The sequence below is a fragment of the Notamacropus eugenii genome, chromosome 5 (assembly GCF_028372415.1).
Source record: "Notamacropus eugenii isolate mMacEug1 chromosome 5, mMacEug1.pri_v2, whole genome shotgun sequence".
NCBI lineage: Eukaryota > Metazoa > Chordata > Mammalia > Diprotodontia > Macropodidae > Notamacropus > Notamacropus eugenii.
Window position 1 is genome coordinate 218,408,952 of NC_092876.1, and position 25,052 is coordinate 218,434,003.

The 25,052-nt window shown below is 33.9% G+C and overlaps 1 protein-coding gene across 44 annotated transcripts in view; it reads right to left on the minus strand.

The window, feature by feature from the left end:
• Positions 1-25,052, minus strand: part of BAZ2B (bromodomain adjacent to zinc finger domain 2B) — a 353,036-nt gene that overhangs the window by 64,651 nt on the left and 263,333 nt on the right. For 24 of the 44 annotated variants that reach the window (XM_072612090.1, XM_072612087.1, XM_072612065.1 and 21 more), the window contains 8 exons: positions 21,344-21,469; positions 14,375-14,467; positions 14,193-14,254; positions 9,470-9,535; positions 7,402-7,467; positions 5,536-5,580; positions 5,257-5,289; positions 3,911-3,976 (listed from right to left, as the gene is read on the minus strand). In XM_072612090.1, coding sequence (XP_072468191.1) covers positions 3,911-3,976; positions 5,257-5,289; positions 5,536-5,580; positions 7,402-7,467; positions 9,470-9,535; positions 14,193-14,254; positions 14,375-14,467; positions 21,344-21,469 — 557 coding nt within the window. The remainder of the gene's footprint in view (positions 1-3,910; positions 3,977-5,256; positions 5,290-5,535; positions 5,581-7,401; positions 7,468-9,469; positions 9,536-14,192; positions 14,255-14,374; positions 14,468-21,343; positions 21,470-25,052) is intronic. The other 20 variants (XM_072612103.1, XM_072612100.1, XM_072612083.1 and 17 more) reach the window with 7 other exon arrangements.

Here is a 25,052-nt window from a genome sequence, read left to right on the forward strand (position 1 = left end):
AACTAATTTGGCAAAGTCATACAGATAAGTGATTTAGCCAGGCTTCAAATTTAATTCCTCTAATGTTGAATTTAGCATTCTTTCCAAGGTTCTAAAAGCTGGTATGTCATTGCACAATGAAAAATAATAAAAGAAGAAAACTTGAGCTGAATATTAATGTAATTTTAAATAGCTTATAGAGAATAAATTTAGGCACACACATATATAATATTCAATATAGCAAACTATTTAATAATGTATTTTGTTTTCCTATGTTATTCTCCAAAATTATCATGATTGTATGGATAATCTGAAGAAAAAAAAGTTTAGATTTTTTTGTGATTAATTTAGCAGGTAATTTTTTTCGTCAACAAATTGAGAATTAGGGCATATCGTATATTGAGATTTAGTAGTCTAATTTTGTTTGATTTTTTTTATTCTTATTATTCTTTCTGATATTAATTATAATTGTTTTGAGCTTTTATAAGTATAACTGAACTAAGATGAAATTATTTTTAGAGCATAAGCATTACAAAAGGACTGCTGTGAATATAAGTAATTACATGACATGCAAGTTCTGACAATCCTGGTTATTTTTACTTGTCTAAATTGACATCTACTATACCTACACAGATACATTCCATTAAATCTAATGAAATTTGTGAATACAAAATAGCTATAAAGGCATGGCTTTAGTAAGTATTCTAATAATTTACATAAATCTAGAACAAATTTTAATGACATATGTGGCAAAATGGTCAACTTGCCAACCCTAAGATAGTTCTCTATTTTATAGTTCACCCTCATTAAAAGGATTTTTTTCTAAAAATATAGTACTTTAATGTGGATCTAAAAATTTGTCTATTGTATATATAGGTAAGGAAATAAAAAGCTGTCCCCTCAGTAGGCTTCAACTTCACTTATTTTTCCCCACATTAAAAATTAATGCACCACAGAATCTCATTATTTGAAAGCACACAGGTATGTTTTCATTTACTCATGTTGCCACTGGAATGCTGGCATGGAATGGAAATGGGAAAGGAGCTTAGGAAGAAAAAAGTCAGGGAAAGAAGTATAGTTAAATGGCTCTATGAAATCATGTTAGGCAAAACAATGCAACAAGAAATAAATAGTTCCAATGGAACGTAACAAATGAATGACTGGCCCAACAGCATTACAACGGTGTTGCTATAGCTTTAGGTGAAATGTAGTTAAAATTATTAACAATATTAAAGCTAAACAACACTGGCTAGCACAGTGTTATTCAGGGCAGTCTATTGTCTAAAGACCAGGCACCAGCATATGACTTTATCTTGGTATAGGTAGAGTAAAACTAAGCTTTCTTCCTACCAAGACCTCTCTCCAAAACCTTTCTCCTCTTTCATCACTGATGACTGGTTGGAACTAATTTCTAGGTGTTTGTGATGGAGTATGGACAAAATGAGGACAGTCTTAGCATAAGGTGTGAAGCAATTTGTCATATAAATCAGAAAGAATGATGAGTTTGTGATCTAACTGTGCAAAACATAGTTCTAACCTCTCAGTTCTGAGTGTCTGGGAAGTCAAAAGACCCAGAGATTGGAAATAAGAATAATTAGTGTCAAGTAGTGAAGCACCTATGAATGTAAATACATTCCTGTCAATGGGTTGACAGACAATTTTACAATTTTTCCATTGTAGGAAGGAAAAGGCTACCAGTAAAAGGAAGAAATGGGCAAATAAAGGCAAAGAAAATGCAGGCAAGAAAAGACGATGAAAAGGAGAGGGTAAACACCCAGCAAACAGAAATGCTGCTTCATAATTCTGACTAAGTTTAACACGATACATGTTCACATATCTTCATTTAGATTGTAAATTCATGAGGGTAGGAGCTGTGCTTATTACTCAAGTCATCATGTATCAACAAATAGCATACAATTTAATAACTGCAGAACGACTCCAGTTTTATTTTCTACAACAACTTAAATAGAAGTTGGTTCTCTGGAAAAGAGTTGTGCTTTCAAGTTAGCACATTCAGCAGCAGGTCCTTAACAACTTATTCAAATGGCTTAGATCTCTCAGTATAAATGACTGCTAAGGTGGGGGAAAAATGACTCATAAACGATTTAGAAGTCACCTTTTTAAACTAATGAATTCATATGCATGACTTTTTTTTTTTTTACTTGATCACAAAACCATCCCAAAGTCACATTTACTGAAACTATTTTAGCTGCTACAAGGCATTTTTATGTACATCACAATCTTAGGAATTAAAAGATCTGGGGGGAAGGTTCTGAGAGTTCTCATTAGTTAAAAAAATAATTAAAAGACAACAATGAATTTGAAAATGTAACCCAATGAAATGTTAGCCCAAGACATCAGTAAGCAGGTCTTATGTAATCTGTAGTAAGAGAATACCCATACTTTTATTTCTGGCACAAATAATGATGATATTCAGAACTGATGCCTTTAAAAAACATTTAATGACATTTTAATTAATTTTGCTGAGGTTTTGTTGCTATTATTAAACAACTGCTACGAAAGCTCATTTAAAAAGACTTAGAACTGTCTCCCAGTTACACTACCACTGTGAATTATGGAACACAACAATGGTAGAAGTAAAATAATGAATGACTGCAATTGAAAGATGCATGCTGGGCATTAGCAGGTTGAAGTCTGTAACTAATAACAACTTGCATATAAAAAGATTAAGGATATATATATGACCTATCATGTATTAAGAATTTAATCTAACAGACAATCCAGGTAGTATATTGTTATATATTGTTGATATATTTGAAAAACAACAAGTTTTTCAAAGTTTTACAAGAAGGAAAGGTTTACAGTGCATTATGGAAGTGTAATCACAAAACAGGATGACAGGATGTGTAGAGATTATGATCTACATCAGTGTAGCAAGTACTCACAATGAGAAAATCAATTATTATCTTAGGTATTCTAAGTAAATTGCTGGGCAAGTATAGATGGTCCATTTATATATTGTTGTTTCTTTAACCCAACTGAATAAATATACAGACATAATAAATTTAAGAAATCTTTATTTAAATACCTTTCTCCTAGTTGAACTATAAGGAAAGCTGAGCACCACAGAATTGAAGCTTTTGAATTCCGGTGCTAGAGAAGACTTTTGAGAGCCCCTTGGAGAACAAAGGGATCAAATCAGTCAACACTTAAAGAAATAATTCAGACTACTCACTGCAAGGTCAAATACTGAAGCTTAAGTATTTTAAACATTTCAAATACTTAAAAATTTTAGCCACATAATAAGATGAGAAGCATTTGAAAAGATCCTGATGATGGGAAAGATTGAAAGAAAAAGCAAAAGGGGATGGCAGAGAATGAGATGAATAGATAATGTCATGGAAACAAAGAAATGTGGACCTAGAATGCTATGGTCCCTGAGATCATGAAGAATCAGAAATGACTGAATGACTCAACAACAAAATAAGTTTACTCTTATCACAGAACACTGTTATAAACTACTGCCCAATGTATCCCTAATCTGTGTGATGGTCTATATGGCATGATTAGTTTGGGTTATTCTGTTAATAGCAAAACTTATCCTAAGTAAATCCATGATTTAAAAAATCATGAATATATCAAAAGACCAGTCTAGCAGCAAATTAAGACTTGGATATATATTATCTACTAAAACTCTAGCCACTGGGCTTACCACTTCACTTTCATCCAAACAAATTGTAACAGTTCTAAGAAAGAAATGTAAATGTGAGTCAGAAAAAAAAAACAACTAAGAAGTTGTAGGAGCCTTCCCATGCCCTTTTGTACTCTAAAATTCAGTTACTATCTTTACTTTTCAGTTTGCTTTGTGGAACTGATGAATCAGGCATAACTTTATTTCAATGTAAGATCTGTTTTATAGATAAAAAAAACCTTAAATTGCAAGGAATTTTTTTCAGCCATATGCACTTACTTCTGCTTTTTTACGAGCCTCCATAGCTTTCATGAGCATCATATGTTGTCGTCGTCTCTCTCTTTCCTATTAGAGCAGATAAAATTAGGAAAAACCTCAACCACAGTTAGCGATGTGATTTGTAATTTTAAACTTGGTAGAGCATGTTTAGCATTAATAGACAAGTCATGGTAAATACTAAATAGAAGACAAGAATGGCCAAGTCTGTGCATGTTTTAGTTCAGGTTTAGAAAGCAAATACAAGAACAATCAAAAGCAAAAAGGTAAAGCAATGAACATGGAGACAGTGTAAAACATAAGCATACAGGATTTACTTATGGTCAGTTGTGATGCTCCTTCCAAAGCTGGCAGAACGAAAAGCATAATGGTTGGCTGGAACAGGTCAGTTACCTTACATCTGCTATTCGAAAGCCTGCAGGTACTTACATATTGCCAATTAAACAGAAGGCTGGACTTCTGGTCATTTTTGAGAGCAGATATAAGATGATATGTGATCATTTCAATTTTGTGGTTTTAGAGAAGATGATAATTTTCTTTGAGTAGCAAAATCTAATTTGTAAAGCCAATAAGGCACCAACAAATTAGAATGCTGAATTTTCTCAGTTTTTATAGCAATTTATTTACACTAGTCACAGTTTATACACAAACATGAATGGAAGAGGATTTTCTTATTTACTGATGTCTGTCCCTTGGTGCACTACATAAGGTGACAAATGCTGCACCAGGGGCTCTGTTAGTTATTATTAAGTGGAACCTGAGCTACAAGTAATAAAATATTAAAATGAAGTTTGCCCCAGTGAATTTGAACGTCTGGTTTTATTTTCAGATCAAAACATTATTATACATTTTTTATAGTAGGTAATCAAAAATTTTATCCAAAATTTCAATTCCCTCCCCACAGAAGGGATATGTTTCATATAACTTAACTAAACAAATTTATCTGCAAAATTAGGTCTTAGAAGTAATATAAATTTCATTAATCTCCCATCAAGCTGTATCCAAAATTCCCATTGCTTTTAATGGCAGTTTTGCATCTAGGATGATGGGAGAATATGGTTCATAGTAAATGAATAACTAATTTTACAAGGGGTTCAACTTTATATAGTGACATCAGTAATATAGATTTCTCATAAGCAGCCTCATAAATGAATTCAATTTATAAACATTTGAGACAAGTCATACTTTCTTTATAGACAGACAAGCAGATGTATGCAATGCACTGTGCTGTAAAGCCATGCAGCAGTATGTAATATGACAGCAGCCAGTGCTACACTTTATGCATTGCTATGACAACCATATCACAACCAAATCACAATGCGGTGTTAGATGTACAAAAATAAACATACCCATACCATATCTAGTCTATGCCTCTCCAACTCCTGGTAGAAAGAGTTGGCACAACATTATGAAACAGAAATCACAAAGTCATAAAACCATTTTATAATTCCCAAAAGACCCCAATACCAAAGCAGGCAATACACTGTAAGATAAAGAAAAAAAAAACTTAAGCAGGAATCTTATCAGAAATTTTTAAAGAAAATATTTTGAAGATTTTCCCCAAATAGCTCAAGAAGTAGTTAAAAATTAGCATTTGCAACAGTTGGGCTAACTGCATGTATACAGACCTGATGCTTCAAAAGAACAGCTTGTTGTCTTCTCATTTCTTTTTCCTTAAAAATAAGAAAAAAAAGTGTAATATGCAAGTGTTACCAAGAACATTTTAGAAAACACTGAAAGCAGTATTATTTATGTTTGACTCTCACTTGAATAAAAATTATATGACCTAGAAAGAGTCATTAAGTCATTTTTACCCTGCATTAAGATGACATGTCCTTATATCAGTCCTCAATAGCATATTTACTATAGGAACTTTCCAGAATATCAGGACACCCCAATACAACTCTTTGGTAGTACTGAAAGTATCAGTTATATTCTTTAGCAAGGTGATAAGTGAAACACCTGCTAGGGACCAGGATTCAAATCTGGGTCTATTTAAAAATGATGAAAGCTTTTTACTCTTTGCCAGATTGAGCTCAAAACAAACATGATTAGTTTTATTTGAATCTCCAAAAATACTGATACTAAAAGTTTCCAGTATTAGCTGTTTAAAGTGAGAAGCACATAGGATCACAGGCTCGAGGGCTAGAAGGGAACTCATCTGTAATTTAGTCTATCCTTTTTCATTCTCAAAGAGAGGAAACTGATTTCCCAAGAGATGAAGTGACTTGCCCAAGTTGACACAAAATGGTAAGCAGTGAGTGAAAGCCAGGTTCTCTGATATCAAAGCCACTGTTCTTCCCATGCTACTCCACTTTTCAGAAGCCAGGGTGAGTTACAGTGTGGGCTCCAAACCATGTTCCCAAAACTTTTTATCTTATTGAAATTAGGTAAAAGGAAAGAACAGAGCAACAATAAAGGGAAAAGTCTGAGAGATACATGTGAAAGAGGAGAAAGGCAGTACCATTCATTCCCTCCAGTGAGGGTGACCAGTATACATAGGCTGATCATAAAAGTACACAGGAACTTGAGAGTTTCTTCGTATCAGTTGGTAGAACTATTATTCTTCCCTTTTATATTTGGCTTCCTACTACAGTAACACTTCTACTACACTACTAGGAGCACCATTTTGTAGGCCCCCCAAATTGACATTCAACAAACCCCATAGGCAACTATTTCTACAGGATACCTACAACACACCACGCAAATATAACTAAATATCCCAAATACATAAATAAGTGATAACAATTCCTAATTAATAATTGCTGTTATCAATGGCTTGGTGTACTGTCAAAGGGACATTAAAAACTCACATTCATATAGTGCTTTAAGGTTTACAAAGCACTATCATAACAACTCTAGCAGACAGGTAATGCGTTAGTTATTACGTATGTCCTTTTACCGTATGAGAAAGATTAAGCTCAGATAGGTTAAATATTCTACCTTTGGGCACATACCTAGTAACTCTCAGAACCCTAATTTGAACCTGGGCTACCTAACTTTTTCCCCAGGATTTTTTCTTTTTTTTACGACCCTGTGGAGATATAGGTTATTTTAAATAAATGAAAAAGTTGGTCAAGATTCTGGTTTGTTCCTGGTTTGGTCACTAGGACAAAGAACACTAATAAGCAAGAGGAGAGCAAGACAGGGGTCGGAGTAGGTGACAGATTGTAACATACAATGCGGTAAAGAAAATGAAACTGGGGGGCAGGGGGGAACCCTTGACCCAAATAAAATTGTTCACAGGTTTTATATAACAGTTTGTATTAAAAATAAATGTCTACTTTTGCTCAAACCAAGCATCAGACAAAGCATGTACAACAAAAACATTTATGTTACTCTAGGCAGAAACATACATATAATCCACACAAATGTTTGCTAAACATTTTCAGAGAATTTTGAGAACTATAATTCTCATAAATTTACATATCATAGACAATCACATGGTTTTTATTTTTCAAAAAATAAAAACTCTGATGCTCAGCTAAACTAACCTTTATTCGTTTCTCGGCCTCCAATAATTTGGCATTTGCCGCTTCTTCCTTCTTTTTCTTTTTAGCCTGTGCATGCAAAACAGGTCTCAAAGTCATGCAACAGCACCACTAGAACTTGAAAAGAATCTTAGAAGTGAAAGGAAGCTATATGCCTCACAAGGTGTAACACAATACATGACACATGATATTATAACAGAGTTCTTCACCGATATATGTTAGAAAGATGTTTCAGCTTATAATTTGGAAGTGACACATTTAATACGTATTTCCTCCAGTAAAGCGTAGCACAAAAACAATCTTGTGACCTTCTAGACCATGTGAGTAGAGTGAAAGCTTTGGCAGGTCCCACTAGGTTGGCAAGACTTCAGGGATGAGCCAACTGCATTCTATAGCTGTCTTCTGATGACCAACCAAATGAGGTCTAGAGATTATTTTTTTCTGAAGAAACTTATGAAATGGGGAGAAGGCTGAAATCTGCGTTGAGGTAATTTATATAAAGCACTTTGCAAACCTTAAGGCACCATATAAATGTCATCTCTTGTTACTGTTTTTAGGAAAGTCAGTACCACATGAACAAAATTATAGTTCCTTTCTGTAACAAAGTATACTTATTTTATTTGAAGCCATATAGTAAAGAATTAAGATTTTATTTGGAGCCATATAGTAAAGAATTAAAATATACCAAAAATTCTTAAAGCCACAATTTCTAAATTAAGAATAAAAACCTTTTTAATTAATCTAGTCAATGTTAGGTTTTAAAATTAGGTTATATTGTTTTTAAGTCTTAAAAAAGTAACAACCCAGTGTATGTAGATAATGTATGTAAAGAGCTCTGCAAGTCTTCAATCACTACAGAAAGTGTGCTGATATTATCACTATAATGGGCAACTTTCCAGTGATTTGGATTTGAATATTTAGTATTATCTGTTTGATATATTTTAACATCTATGGATTTACAGATCAGACATGAATATTTGAAACTGAAAACAGAATTTTAAAATTTTCTATACCTGAAACAAAGTTACATTATGAAAAAGTTTTTCCATTTTACAGAAACTGTTAAATTTCCTTACACATGCAGCTTGAGTTATCAAGATAATGTCAACAACAACTTTAAACTCAAATTTGAAAATATCCACTATTTTCAACCCATCATTTTTTCAAAAATAATTGCTAAATTCAAAGTAAATTAGACTATATAGTTAGATATATATTGACTAAATTGATATTTCTAAATGAAAATGAATAATAGAATTACACTTTGCTATTTTTTGACACTCTGGAAAAATGAGTCATTCTAAATGGCTGAGTTTCTGTTGAGGGTTTACCCTTTTGGACATTACAATTTATTTTATTTAATCACTTTGTATGGAAACCTTTCTTAAATGCATTATCTACTTTGCCTTTTCTCCAAAACAGAGGATAGTGAGTATCATGTAACCTTTTTTTATGGACTCATACTTAATATTATGAATATCAGTGAGGAAATCTACTGTAGTACTGTAGGCACTTGTAGCCGGTTTGGTTATTTGGACTGTTTTGTTTTTGTTTTTGGGCCCCCGATGCTATCCTTTCTGAGCTATTGCACCATTTCTTTTTTTTTAATCATTTTATGTCCTTTTTCATTGCTGTCAGCTTTCACTGTTGTCATTGTGATTGACTAACAATCCATCTCCAACATCAAGTTAATTACTTTTAATTGCCTCTGTGCTTCCTGAAAATCAGATAAAGAGACTTGTTAACTGGTACTACTTGTATTTTTGAAATAACAAGTAGATTTTAACTATGTTGCTAAGGGACTTCTCTACTGAGTACAAACCACATGAACTTTGTGTCTTTTATTTCAGCTGCTCAAAGGTCTTTTATGATGGTTTCTTCATTCTCAACCATGATCTATATGGATTAGGTTGACTTATGAGATGTTACTATATGTGAACAGGAGCTTAAGAGCATGTTGAAGGACAGAGTGACTTGGACTTTTCATAAAGCATGCAACTATAATTTCTTTTCATAAAAACTTTGAAAAGTATGAATAACATCTTAATTGTATTAAATCTGAAAGTTCTACCTCTAGAATTTGTTGGGCTCGAAGTTCTTTTTCCATTCTGATTTGCTGTATTCTCTTAATTTTCTCCTGTAGGGAATTTTTAAAATACGTAAGATATTAAAATGACATTAAAATCAACAAAAAATTGTTTAGACAGAATCCATCTTTAAAAAGATTTTAAAGTCTACCTTTTTCAAAAATAGCTTAAGTAGATGGAAAAATATACACTTCAACTATATACACTTCAATCCACACACACACAATTCCACATGTTACACCACTAAAAGATGGCTTTTTCAAAAATTGTTTATAAAATGTAAACACTTAATTATCTGTATAAAATTTAATGAAAAAGTAAATTTCAAAAACACTGAGCACCTACTACATGCAAGGAACTATTCAATCAATCCATAAATCAATTAAGAAGCATTTACTAAGCACCTACTATGTCCCAGGCACTGAGGATACAAAGACAAAAATGAAATAGTCCCTAATATTCAACATGCTTTAGAATAAACAAAAATGAAGTAGTCATGGTCCTTGCCTTCAAGGAACTTATAATCTAGTAGTGAAAATAAAACATGTAAAGAAATAATTTGACAGAACGTAGTTAAGTGCCAGAGGAAACATACAAGCAAAATGCTATACACAGCTGACAATTCTTTGTAAGTAATAAGTAAAACAAGTTAATAAGAAAGATAAAAGTAAAAGAGATATAACAAGGAATAATACAAAGAGGAATATACCATGCATCAGGAAAGCTGAGTTCCCATCCTGGATCTGTTATTAACAGTGTAACCTTCATCAAGTAAATTCTCTAGACCTCAGTTTTCTCATCTGTAAAATAATGCCTGCCCTGTTTCACTGGGATGTTGTGAGGATCAAATCAAAAATATTTTTAAAAATATAAAGCTCTGTACAAATAAAAGGGACTAGTAAAGAAAATTTACATAGATTCTGTTTTAACTTGATAACTAAAATGTCTTTAAATCTAATTACTGATCATCAACCAATTTCTGAAACCATTGAGTATCCATAACTGAAAATTCATTCAACAGGAAGCAATGTTCTATCAAAATGTATATACCTTAAATTTGTATGTTTAACTTTTAATTATATTCTTTATTACATTTATTTTATTAGTAAATTGTAAGGACTTTCTATTTGGGGATTCCAAGGAATAAATACATAAATATGTATATATACATATATGTATATATAATTTCATATGCATATATAAGTATATAAACTTATCAACAATAGCCTAATAAGCACATCAAAAAAGATGTTGGAAATTTCACCATTAGTCTTAGAATTTTAATTCTGAATAAACACCCATTTATATGCTAATATTCCACAAGGAAAAAAGACAGATAAGGGTGAAATACAAAACTCAATGGTCTAGGAAGATTAGTGTCCAAAAAGCCACGATCTCCTCATTTGTGTGTGTATCATCATATTTCAGGCTTGAAGATGATTTTATTAATGGTGAACACTATTTGAACATGAATTGACAGATGCACCTCTAGTAGTCTTTCCAGTCTGCCCACCAAGTTTGTGGCTCTAATATCAGTTTGTAATTACAAACCTTTGTCTCCTGTTCTATCCAGAACCATCTCAACACCCACTGCTATTGGTTTTTTTAGCAAGGCATATGTATGTTGTATATTTGGAAACTATGCTTCTAAGTGACTTTTCCTGATCCACTTCTGGTTTCTTCACTATGCTTATATAGTAACTATTGTAGTGCACTGTTATATTTTGTTTTCTGCACACATCTATGAAGGTAGATTTGTATTTCACCAATTAATCTTTAGAAGCTGACAGGCAGACTACATCCCAAGACTTTAGTGTTCAAGGTCATGGCTTCAAGAAATAAAGGATTTGTGTCTGGATAGGCAAAGACTCTCTGGACTACATCTGCCAGAAAGCTGTGCCACAACAAGCATTAGAACACTCACTGACAAGGAGAAGACGCCAAATACCATGTCTGAGAGGCTTTGAATGGGTGTGCAAAGTGGGGAATTCTTAGGATAGGTTTTACGTTTTAGCGACTCCTTTTATTTTTATATCAAAAACATTTCCTGATATAATTCCTCCTCAATGAACCCTTACTTTTAACAAAGAAAAACAAATTAACAAACACAGTAATATGCCTAACTGTATACACAGCATTCTATAACTATAGTCCCTCACTTCTCTCATAGGAGAATATCTGATCAGCCATTCTCTGGGATCAATATTGGTCATTCTAATTGCCTTTGTATTATCATTTTATTGTAATTCTTCTAATCAGTTAATAACAGTCATCCCATAATTCTCTAAATTTCTCATATCATTTCGTATTGTATAATTTATATGCCAAGATTTGTACAGCCCTTTCCCTATCAAAGGTGACCCACTATATTTCTAGATTTTGCTACTACAAAAAAAAAACAAAAAAAAAAAACAGTTGTATGAATATTTAGGTATGGATAGGACTTTTCATTGTGTCTTTTATCTCCTTGAGAAATATATCCAGAAGTGGAACTGAGTGAAGGATTATTTTTCTAGAGAGCTAGGAGGTCATAGCCACCACACCTCCCATTTAAGGGGACTAGCAAACACTACAGAAAGGGCAATAGCACCTGCAAGGTGTGGTATTGGTGTAACTTTAATTTCAGGCAAGTCTAGACAAGAACAGAAATAGATTGCTGCTGGCCCATCCATATTACTGTTACCTCTGCTGTACTGAATTTGAATTTCTTTTAAAACACTTACCAATTACATTTCAATCTAGTTCAGGCTGAACTCCAAGTTTGATGCCTGTGGACTACACCATGCCAGTGCAGAATATCAGGAGGCTTTTGCCTTTAGGGGGGGTTGTGATCCTGAGAAAATACCCTGACTACTTCGATCCTTCACAGTTCAAGACCTAAGATTTCTCAAGATTTCTTACTACCTCCAAAGTACAATTAATCTATCTCCACAACCTCAAATCCCCCACTCGCTGTATTATGCCATGTATCTAATTAAATGATTTTTGCTTTGAACTAGTCAAGTAAAAGAAAACATTGGTGGTTGATTTATAAACTGTGATTTTGAGTAAAGGCTGAACCAAAGAATGCCTTGATCATTTGGTAGCTTTCATAGAGCCCACAACTGAGGCTCAGTCTACATGGATGATACAAATGAAATTGGTCAAGAAGTCAAATAGAAATTTCATGGGAGATTCAAGCTTTAACCTTAAAGAATATTAAACAAAACCACAATTCAGGTTGGAACATGATGCCATGTCTACCAGCTTTTCTAAGGAAAACAGACAGCTAATATAGCAAAATTCACTAACAATTTTAAGTTCTGTAATGTGAATCACAAAAAGTATTGGTTATACACAGGTTTCCTATGGGTAGGCAGGTAAGTTAGGGACCTACTCTGTGTTCAGGTTTCTCCCGAGTTCAGAACCAGTTCAGTTTTAACTGTCCAAAATGGTTCACAATTAATTTGCAGGGCTGATACAATAGCCCTGTTATTAAAGGACTTCTGGCTATAGTCCCCCATTTGCACTTTATATTCCAGAAGGACAGAACTATGAGCTGTTTCGAAATTTGATATTCCGTGTCCCATCCATTCTCACAAACTCTCCCCTATGCCTCTCTAATACTCATCTTTTTTCAAGCCTGAGTTCAGGTGGCAACTACTCTGTGAAGTCTCTCTTAACACCTCTTATTCCTCACTGTTCTCCCAATTTCCTCAAAGTAACTTTATACTTACTTATCTCCATTCAGGTTGTTTCAGTGTACAAAAAAAGCAGCATAAAATGTGTCATCATCAAGACATGTGACCCAAAAGCAAAGTGGACTAGGCATACAGAAAACCAAGGGAGGGGAAGGGAATGATAAAGGAAAGAATGAAAAACCTTATGCATGGTAATCATCCTGGGAGATGGGAAAATGTTTCATACAATCCTGTATTTCCAAAGATGAAAACCCTGTCAATTCTAGTATTTTGCTTACGCAAGCTTAGTTTGCAAGTTACCTTTTAACTTTATATAGATAGGACATTACAGGAAGATAGAACTCCAAATGTGCCAAAAGACAGCCTTTTTTAACTGGAATGTTTCAAGGATTTTCCTTTTCTATTGCTGAAGTCTTTTAAGCAACTCTAAAGACAATTAGGAAATGAGACTAGAGCAAAATATCTGACAATGATTTATACCCATATATTTTTAAAATTTTAGCTTTTCTTAATATTTTATAAGCTTATATCAGAAAAAAGTTTTCACATAAAACTTTTAAGTGATAAAAACAATACTAAAATCAAGTTACAAAAACATCTGCTAGAATATCAATTAAAACAGTGTGGAAGCTGATGTAAATCACATATTTTGTAAGTAGCTACATCTGATTGTTTTTTCTACATGAAAGTATATTACTTGACATTCAAGATTTGAATACACACTCAAAATTCTATTAAATATTTAAAAGCTTTTAAATTAAAATTTATTCTTAAATAACCACATTAGCAAACTTATTATATATCTCGTTTGTTTATCTGCACCTGTTTCTAAGAAATCACAGATGTACTGGCCTTCCAAAAAGGAAGCAAAATTTTGTTTAAAGAAACAAAAGATTATGTACATACAAAATAATATGTAAAACATTAATCTAAGAAGTAGTTATTTATGAAATTTAAATGAAAAATAGTACAAACAATAAAAAACATAGCCTTCATTATGGAAAATTAATTGGGTGTCCAAACATACCTGTTGTTTCATTATCTTGATCTGTTCCTTTTGTTTTCGTTTCTCTTCAGCGGCCATTATTGCTATGAGAAAAAATCCAAGGCAGGTGTCATCCAAAATGGAATAAGGCATCAAACCCTCCTATTAAGAAGTTCAAAACTGACACTACAAAAATTCACAGTCTTCTGGAATTGATCAGTTACCTTGTTGCTTCTTTGCTTCTTTGGCAACTCGAGCCTGTTCCTGCTTCTGAAGTTTCCTTAAAAGCTTTATTTGTGCTGCTTGCCTTGCTATTTCTGAAAGATACAAAAAGGCAGAACATATAAATGAGAGTTTCACACCACACCTAATGTGAATGGTCTCAAATAATTTTGCTTTTAATAAGAAGTATTTAATGAAAATGTCCAAATTTGTTTTGCACATGTAGAATGAGTTTTTGGGGTTTTTTTATACAATGAAATCATAGGTGTCTTATTTTTGTATTTGACAAGGGAAAAAGTATACTCTAACAATAATGTTGCAATAAGGTTTTAGAAACAGCATAAAAAAGAAATCTAGTTTACAGCAACAAAGAAATTAACTATTTGGGAATTAATTTACCTTGACATATATATAACCTTTATAAAACTGGTGGAAACAAAGAGCTAAATAATTGGAAGGTCATGCAATGCTCATGAACAAGTTAAGATTAACATAGTAAAGATGACAGTGTTATCAAAAACTTAATTTATGGACAATGGAATAGCAATCACACCACCAATGAGTTTATAGACCTGGATAAAACCATAACACAATTTATACATAGAAAGAAACAGGCAAGAAAATAAAGGGACACTTTTTAAAAAGGTGACTAAAGCAGACTTGCATTTACAGACTTTAAATATTTTTCATGACAGTTATTTAGCATAAGGGGAAAAATAGAAAAGAGATCAATGAGACAAAATAGATCTTAGAAATATAACCAAATGTATACAAATGATTGTTTGAAAAATTGTAGAAAAAAGGATTCTTTTTTTTTAATTGGGAAAAGTGGCTAGCAGTATGGTAGAAGATAAATTTAGATTTATATTGTAATACATGCTACATAAATTTCAGCTGGATTATAGATGTAAATATAAAAACTATAATAAGATGGAAAAAGAATAATATTTATCTTAATTGTGGTATAAAGATAAATTTTATCTATTAAAGCACATTTATCATGTTCAAGATGATTTAGAAGAAATTATATAAATATAGATGAGTTGCTCATTTATTAAAGGAAATTAGTAGAGGCAATGTTGATATACTAAGTTACATAAAAACAAAACATAATATAGTAAAGATAGATAAAAAAGAACAGATTGGTAAAGCATTTATTGCAAATTACAAGAATGGGGCTGGTCCTGTGATTTGATTGGTATAGGGAACTACTTTTACCAAAGCAGAGAAATACATTCTCAGTCATTTATATAGTCATAAGCCTAAGGTATTGAGAAGGACTGACTTGATCTTGGTAACACAATTAGCATATATGTCAGAGAAAGGAATTCAGTTCTGCTCTTCAAGTGTCTAAGACCAGTTCTCTACCTACAATTATATCATGCTTTCTCTCTGTGGCAAATATAATAGGTAAAAATTTAACATCTTAAAAATGATTTCAAAACATTAATAATAAAAAAAGAAAATTAAAAACAATAAGGTCTCCATCTCAAATTTGAAAAAAAGTAATGTAAGTGAAAAATCAATGCTGGAATGGCAGTGGAATAATAAAAGTTAGTACACTATAGAAAGAATGTCAAATTAATGGAAATGAAGTATATTAAGAAATTACCAAAAAAATCATACTCATCTAGATTCAAAGCAGGGAATTAGCCTGGAATGAATAGGCCCTAAAAGGCTAATTCAGGGAAGGAGTATTCCAAACCATGTGAGCCAAGTTCAAAGGGTAGAGATGGCTTTCACCTGGACCAGCTCTCATGCTCCTTGAATTGAAAACTGAATGTAATCATGCACTAAAGTGGGCTGGAAGACTTATTTCACATTCTAGAGACTTATGAAGGCCTTGGACCTTGACTTGAAGGTAACCTATTCAAGTTCACTGTGTCAAAACTCAGTTGACTTCTAAGGAAGGGGCAAGGCAAGTAAGTGGGTGGAGTTTCTGTTTGTATTGGGTTAGGTCAGCCTAATCACTCCCAGGAAAACTGCAGCACCCACATCTTACAAAGGGATGAAATGAGAAGGTTCCACAGGAGAAAAAGTAAGGGTTAATATCATTTCCTTCTTAGGCTCAGCCTAGTTGAACAATTCTTTGCATTCCAATGATCATTAGAATAAAAATGACAATTTTGTGTGGCAAAGAGATAAATTTTGGAGGGGCGGGGTAACAATGTCAGAAGGTAGGTATAATTCTATCACAAGACTCATGAATATATTGGCCTTAGCATGGTTTTGCCACACACTGCTGACAGCTTGTTCCTGAGTTCTCCTTGACTTTTCTGTTCACCAATCTGAATGAAAAAACCTAAGAATTTATACAAATTCCTCCTATAACATAAGGGGCATAACTTTAAAAATTTTTATGGATGTAATCTTTTTATGTCAATATATATCTCTCCCCTCCACCCAGTAGGCCATCCCTTACAACAAAGACAAAAAAAAAAGTCCAACAAAAGAAACCAACACATTCACTGTAACAGGAAAGCTTCTACACTCACAGAACCCCCCCCTTCTGCAAAGAAGGCAGGAAAGTATATTTTCTCAAGTGTTCTAAAGCATTCTTTTTAGCCATAATAATTACACAGCATTCTGTTTCTTTCTTTTTTTGGTATTCTTTCCATTTATATTATTATAGTCATTATGTATATTATCTTCCTAGCTCTGTTTACTCTGCATTAGTGCATAGAGTTCTTCCTATGTTTCTCTTAATTCTTTATATTCAATCTTTCTACATGGTACAACAATATTCCATTATGTTCACGTACCATAGGAAATTCAAGTAAATGTCTAGATTCATTTTTATCACCCCCAGAAAGTGCTGTTACTAATATTTTGAGTATAACAGACCTTTATTTCTGTCTTAGTTTTCCTTAAGGTTAGACATATGTCTAACAGTGTGATTTCTGGGTCAAAGGACAGGGCCACTTTAGTTGCTTTTTAAAAAAATTCAATCCCAAATTGCCTTCCAAAACAATTGGAACTATTCACAGTTCTGATAACAGTCAGTATATTAGTGTCCCTGTCCCTTTACAGCCAGCTGCTCCAACACAGACTATTTCCTACTTTTCACATCTTTGCAAATTTTTCAAGTGTGAAATAAAATCTAATAGTTATTGTGACTTGTATTTTTCTTGTGATTAATAATATGGAGCAATGATTCACATGGCAAACATTGATTTATATTCTTTGACCACTAGGGCATGGCACCTAGTTTCTGTTAATTCATGGTTATCAGAACCCTTATCTGAGATATTTGTTCCAATTTTTTTTAGTAGTTTTTCCTTCTTATCCTAGCTGAACTGATTTTGTTTGTGCAAATATTTTTCAACTTCACATAAATGAAATTACCTGTTTTATTTTTTGTGATAAACTTTATCATTTTAGTTTAAAATTCTCTCTCTAACTTTTTATGGTGTGACTTTTCCAATTTAGGACACCATGTTGAATTTCTTAGGATATACGGTGTAAGTCATAAGATGTCAATTAAATCTAATTGCCACCAAACTGTTCTCCAGTTTTAGAAACTACCAGTTATTCCAAATAATGAATCCTTCCCTAAATAATATATGTTCTCAGTTATGTTACATTGAATACTAAACTACTGAGTTTTTTATTTTTTTCTGATTATTACTTATTTAGAGCTGATCTACTACCCTAGTTTGCTATTTTTCCCCCTCCTATCAAATATGTTTGAAAATTAGTTCTTTATAATATGATATTCAAAAGTCCTAACACCCCAGAGGGGGCAGTTCAAAAACTTAAGCAGTAAAGCATCATCAAGCATTTTCTAACTTCTAATCAATATAATCTCTTTGTTGTAGAAGTCGATAATTCCAAAACCAAAGAAGGTTAACCTGAATTTAATAAGATGAAACTTAATGAGGGCACAAATAATAAGTGATACCTTTATGTTAAAAAAGAATCAACTACATAAATGTAGCATGAGGCAATATGACTAGCTAAGTAATCCTTGATCTTGGCGTTTTAGTACTCAGAGAATGAAGAGTATGATAGGGAGCCAAGAAACATAACTGATATCAAATTTCATCAAATACTCAGGAACATTTCCCTGTACTCTACCCTGATCGAACCATATTTAGAATGTAGTCCATCAGTGTGAGTTGTCATTTTTTAGAAGGGTAAAGGGCCATAAGTTGGGTGAACCATACAAGTACAGATTGAAGGAACTAGGGATGCTTAGACTGGAAAAGAGAGGATGGGAAAGGAGAGCTGGGAAAGAATAGCAGCCTATAAAATATTTGAAAAGACCATCATGGGGAAGAAGGATCACATTTAGTCTATTTGGCCTTCAAGATCAGAACTATGAGTAAACAGAGAAAACTGTTAAAAGAAAGATTTCAGTCAGTCAAGAAATTAGATGGCTACTATGTGCTAGGTAACGCAGATAGGTGACTTAGTGGATAGAGTGCTAGGCTAACAGGTCAGGAAGACCTGAATTCAGATTTGGTCTCAGACATTTCTAGATAGATAATCTTGGGCAAGTCACCTAACCTCTGTTTGCCTTTATCAACTGGAGAAAGAAATGGCAAATCACTCGAGTATCGTTGCCAAGAAAACCCCATTGAAATTATTGGCATGCTATGGTCCATCATGGGGTCACAAAGAATTGGACGTGACTGAATGACTGAACAGCAATGTGCCAGGTACTGCACTAAGTCCCTGCTCTAAAAGAGTTTAGTCTGTTGGGGGAAACAATCAGAAAACAACAGTTCTCAAAAATAATATATACTGGAACATATTCAAGAACACTGTGCCCAGAATAAATTGGGGATAATAAACAAGCATTAAGAAGGATTGCAAAAGGCTTCTTGTAGGATGTGAAATGTTAGCTGTAACAAAGGTAACCAAGGAAGCCAGGAGGCATGGGTGAGGGGGAAGAGAATCCATGGAGGAACTTCAGCTCAAGAAATTCCTAATAAAAAGAGTTATACAAAAGTGTAATGGAGAGAGTGGGTTTCTCCTCACTAGGGGTATTCTAGCAAAAGTTGGATGACTTTCTGCCAGAGCTTGAGGAGAGGGAGTTCTGATTCAGATACTGGTTTAACTATAGGGTCTTAAAGGTCCCTTCAAATTTTGAGATTCTGTGGTTCTACCTCTAATCTCACCACCACCGCCCCACCCCTAAAATCCAAATCAGTACATGGTCTGATCACTCCTGAGCTTTCTTATCCTGAAAGCTTTTGGCTACAAAGTATAGCTACAGCCTGAATGGAGATACTGGCCCAGTGGCTTTTCAAAATCCGGTACCACCAGCTGGAGGGAGATCCATATCCCATCATTGCACAATTATTAACTTGGGGGTAGCCCCAGAGCTGAATCAGTGACAGGTTAGGTAAGCCACTGCCTTAAGTTGTTTTATTTATGGTCTATGGCCTACCATGGAAGCCTGAGTTTGGGCATATTTCAGGACACCCAAACTAGCCTCCTCCCAGAAACTATGTGATCAGAGAATTTCAGTCAGTCAGAGCTGGCTGTAAGTGATCAAGAGCATTGACAGCCACCAGAAACATGATTCATTCAAGCAAGGCTTTGTAAATGGAGTTGTTCACTCCCTAGAGGGGAAATTCATATCTAATGAAGTACTACTGCAGGCTCCCCACCTATTTGTGCTTTTGCAGGAAAGTATGAAAGTCTCTTTTATGACAGGTTAGCTGTGATTCACTGAAGACTATGGCAATTCGTGGTCTTCCAGGTGACCTCTGACCTGGGCTTTTCTAGTTAACCTTGACTTGATATGACATTAGCCAATGACTACAAGACTTATGTGTTGAGATCAAGGATGGGATGGGGATTTTATGGGTTCTTGCCTTTGCTCCCTTTCATGAAGTACTTTGATAGAAATATCCCCAGACTTTTCTAGAGATCTATTCCTTCCCAAGGACAGTGATTTCATGGTGATAATGGACATTCTCCAAGAAAATGGTTCAGTTCTTCTACCGTGACAGATTTTCCACAAGCAATGAAACTGCCCATCTGTTCTTTTAGGGAATTTTTATATTTCTACAGCTTTCCAGAGCATCTTACCTCTGACAAAAGATAGTCATTATTTTGGTTCTGGATGGTACTGATCACTGCTATATTAATTAAGGTATCAATCACATACCATCTCCTAGCCAAATGTCTGCATGTAAACGACTAATAAGATTCTCAGACAAACCTCTTTTACACTTCCCACCACTAACACACCTAGACTACTTTTTTCCTCTCAAAGTAATTTCTCTTTCAACAACTTGAAGCACATATTCACCAAGATACACCCCTCACCACTAATTATGATCTTGTCCTTATTTCTTTCCTGATCACATAGAAACCTGAAAGAGGGTTATACTATAGCCAGCCTCAACTGAGAGGAACTTGAGGCTGCTCAGGTAGACCTCCAAGGCACTTAGAACTGCGTCATGATCAACTAAGCAAGAGAGGAATCATCACTGAACACAAAGTGAAATCCTATGAACCAAGTATGTAACTATCAGAGTAACATTTTCTTTTTTTAACTACCCCTCTCGAAAATTAGAAGATAGGGGATCTCCCAACATATCAGCACCATGGTCTTTCAGTTAGAACTCTCTACCTCCTTAAGATTTTACTGGTCTTTGCTTCAGAAATCTCACAAAAGCTCACATACTCTTCAAAGGCCTTTCATGCTGACAGATGGTCCAGAAAATATTATGGTCAAAGTATTTGATTCCCAGAGGCAGCATGGATAGCTGTAATACCTGGAAGAATGAGAAGGCTTTAAGCATGTACAGGAGTAAGGAAACCTGTTCTAAATGTCCTTGTTATGAAAGTAGAGACATAATACACCAATATTACTCATGCATTTTACTCTGCAAAGGTTAAAGAAGATGATTTGTTAAAGTGTCAGTGACATCTGATACTGTCAAATCACTGAATACACAGAAAAAAACTTTTAAAAAGAGTGAATCACAGTGAGTGTTCAGGGTGATACTCACTAACTCCTTGGAATGTTCCTCCCTTTTTGCCAATTCCTGTGTGAAAGGATCTCTGATTCTTTTCATGGTTAATTAACACATCTCTTGCCAGTTCTTCTTGGTGTTTGTCATAAACCATGAGTTCTCCTGAAATTGATTAATTCTTCTGCTTATTCTTTTTCCAGAACACCTTTAAATGGCCACATAGCATTTCTGAGAAGAACTAGAAAACGAATACTTCTCTAATCCAGACTCTTAGTGGCTAGAATCATGAAAAAAGGTCATTTTCCTCTTGAAAGGAAAAAAAAAACCGAACTCAACCTCCTCCCAAAAATAGATGAAATTGTCATAATAGCATTGTGTTAGAATACCTGAATAGGATCGCAGGAATAGGCCAGATGCTGCTATGCCAAAACAACCATAAAATGGATATAAACAAAGGGATGTTTTGACTATCTTAACAGTACAATAATCAACAAAATGACTGATGATGCTGAGTAGATTTCACAAATGAAAAACTATGTTTAAGCAAAAATGTCAGGACCAAAGAACAGTAATTTAGACAAACTCACTGTACATCAGCATTTGATAAGCTGATCATTATTAGGTTTTTCTGTGAAAATGTCAGCAACACTGCTAATTTATAGATAAGTCAGTCATTAGGCCTTCTGGATGGAAAGTTTGCAAAACATCAGCATATTATTTGCACCATTTTCAGCCCAGCAAAAAGCAGGTAAAACACTGATATACATGTGGCATATAATTATAACTTTGCTTGCAAGAGAGTCTAAAGACCAAAGTAAATAATTAATATACTTTTCTGATTGTAGCTATGTTATGGTACTAGGTACTAGAAACTATTTCTTGAAAAACTCTAAACTCTAGAAAGCAATATAACCAAAGAATTATTAGAGAGTTCTTTTGGAAGATAAAAATGTCCACATAATAACTTTGTAGCAGCACTCCTATTTGAAGGAACTTTTTAGCTTAGATATGAATAAGAATACTGGAGTGATTCATCCTTTAAGCTAACATCTATCAAATAGTACACTGGGCATAGCAGACACCATGAAACAATGTACTCACAATTGATAGGACTACTACTATGCACAGAAAAAAGAATAATTTTTAGCAAAGTAATAGTCTGTTTTACTCATTTATTAAACATTTAAAAATACAAAATGCTCTTCGATGCTGAATAGGCTTTTGAAATCTAAACAAAAATAGTTTCTGCACTGAGCTTATGTTATCTTGAGGATACAACATATATAGAGATAAATAAATGTAAAATGACCTGAGGAAAGAGAGAGTACTCACAACTTGGGAGAAACAAGAAAAAAAACAACAGGAAAGGCTCAAAGGAAGTGGTACTTGAGCTGAGCCTTTAAGGAAAATAAGAGTAGTAAAAGATGGAAGTGAGGAAAGAGAATTTTCATTTCAGGTGGAATCTTCCTGTACATATCCAAAACATGCCATCTCCACTTTGGCCATCATCACCATATGCCATATACCAGAAACTTGGACTCTGTTTTTAGGATACTGGGCTTTCATTTAATATTATTCAGTGCCAGGCAAGCTTCTACACCAACACCTAGTGAGCTCCACACAATGCCACTTTCCCCCTTATGTATTCTCTTCTACCATTAAAATATAAGCTCTTCAAGATAAAAAGTGTCTTCCTAGTATTTGCATTCCTAGAATTTGGCATATAGCATCTATTTATCTATCTGTCTGTCTGTCTCTGAGTCTGTCTATCATTCTGGAGAATTCCATCTGAAGTCAAATAATAGGAGGCATGCAGATAGGAGTTAAAATGATGAGTTTCAAGTTCAACAACTAGTTGGCCATTTTGATAAGAATAAAAAAGTAGACTACATCTTTAAAAATCCATTTATATTACTGATGAAAGGGCTGATTATAGAACCTACTCTTTCAATCTAAAGACATCTATCCATCCCTCTCTCTCTCTCTCTCTCTCTCTCTCTCTCTCTCTCTCTCTCTCTCTCAATCAGAATGAGAAATGGGAAACAATATACTAGCCAAAGACATCTAGAGACACTTAGGCAACTATTAAACTCAAGACTTCCATAAAGTCATCCGTATTGCATACGATTCCATAAAATACTACAGAATTATAACTCACTCAAATTTCTCACAAGGAGCAAGGAAATCTTAAAGAACTGGATATCATAATTCAGTGTTCACTTAAATATACATTTTTCCGTTATGAATAGCCTCAGTTAAAGCATAGCAATATAAACCTAGTTATTATCTTTAAAATGGTAAAGTTCCTAAATCCAACAGATAACCTTTGAGGTTTTTCACACACAGAAGGGAGGGACCGATTAGATATTAGCACAAAGTTTCTCCATGACAAAAGAATTATGGAAGAAATATCACACGATTTCAAAGACAACATCACAACCTGTCTAATTCTCCTCAAAAAGATAACCAACATGGAACTGCATTTTTATCTAACAAAATCTTGGGAAAAGTTATTCTGAACCAGACACTGTAATACTCTGCCTGACATTTTAAGTAGAGCTTCGGAACCCAGGACATTACAGTGGCATGGATTTTACTATGTGGTATATCTGGAAGTTCAAGAAACAAAATCAACACTCCAACACTATATTAATTAATCATGGAAAGCATCTGCTAGCACCAAGAGCTTAAATATTAAGCAGATTTGATTGATCAGAGATTTTAAATAAGATCTTATAAAGTTGTACTCTTGTGATAAGGCTAGTTTTGTATTTTTTTTAGAATTGGTGGTATATATTTTAACCATTCCTCAACACCAATACTGCAAAAGAGGATATAATTTTATTCCATCTATGTAAAAGCCAGCACTAAAATACATTTTCAATTCTTCAAGAAAAAAATTTTCTGACTCAAGAGACTAAAAGCTTCATCAAAAGTACCTCAAACATTGGGTAGGTAATTTTTTGGATGCTGTTGACTAAGCCTTGTAAAAACACTCAAGAGATCATACAAAAAAAGACTGTAAACCGATGGGAGGGCTGTCAGTTTCACGTAAACCATAGCTACCCCTCCTCCATCACCTACTGTTCTGGCTGGAGCTGATGGTGGGGGTGAGTTATTTTTATGCCCCATTTGAAATAGAAAGTAAGAGACATCAACAAGACCTCAGGAGCCTAAGACACAGCTACTCTAGGGTGCAGTAGCCTGTTTTAGAAATGCTACAAGTGTAACCTCCCTTATTGACCCGCAGTTTCCCAATGTTTCACTATTGTATACATTAATACCAGAAATGTACTCCTTTCTCATCTCTGTCTTTCAAAATTTTCCACTTCCTTCAAGGTTCAATTTATGTGTTTCCTCATAAATGATCCTTTCTCTAACTCTCCAGCTACAAATTCTCTCTTTCTTTGAATTTTCTTATAGCACTGTGTCTAGATGTCTTCTTTTCCCTATTCATACTTTACCTTGCATGATAATTATCTGTATATGTATTTTATCTGTCAGAAGACTTTAAGCTTCTTCAACTATTTTTCATCTCTATATTCACCAGTTCCTTGCATAAGACCAAGTGCTTATTAATTGTTTCTTGAACTATTCTGAAGCTACTCTGTGGGGGCCATATGATACATGATAAGTCTGAAATACTATGGTAATACATAAAACAGCATCAGGTTAAGGTGTTCATTAAAAACACAGAACCAAAAGTATTCCTTGAATTTTGCAACCTAGACATCATTACATTCCA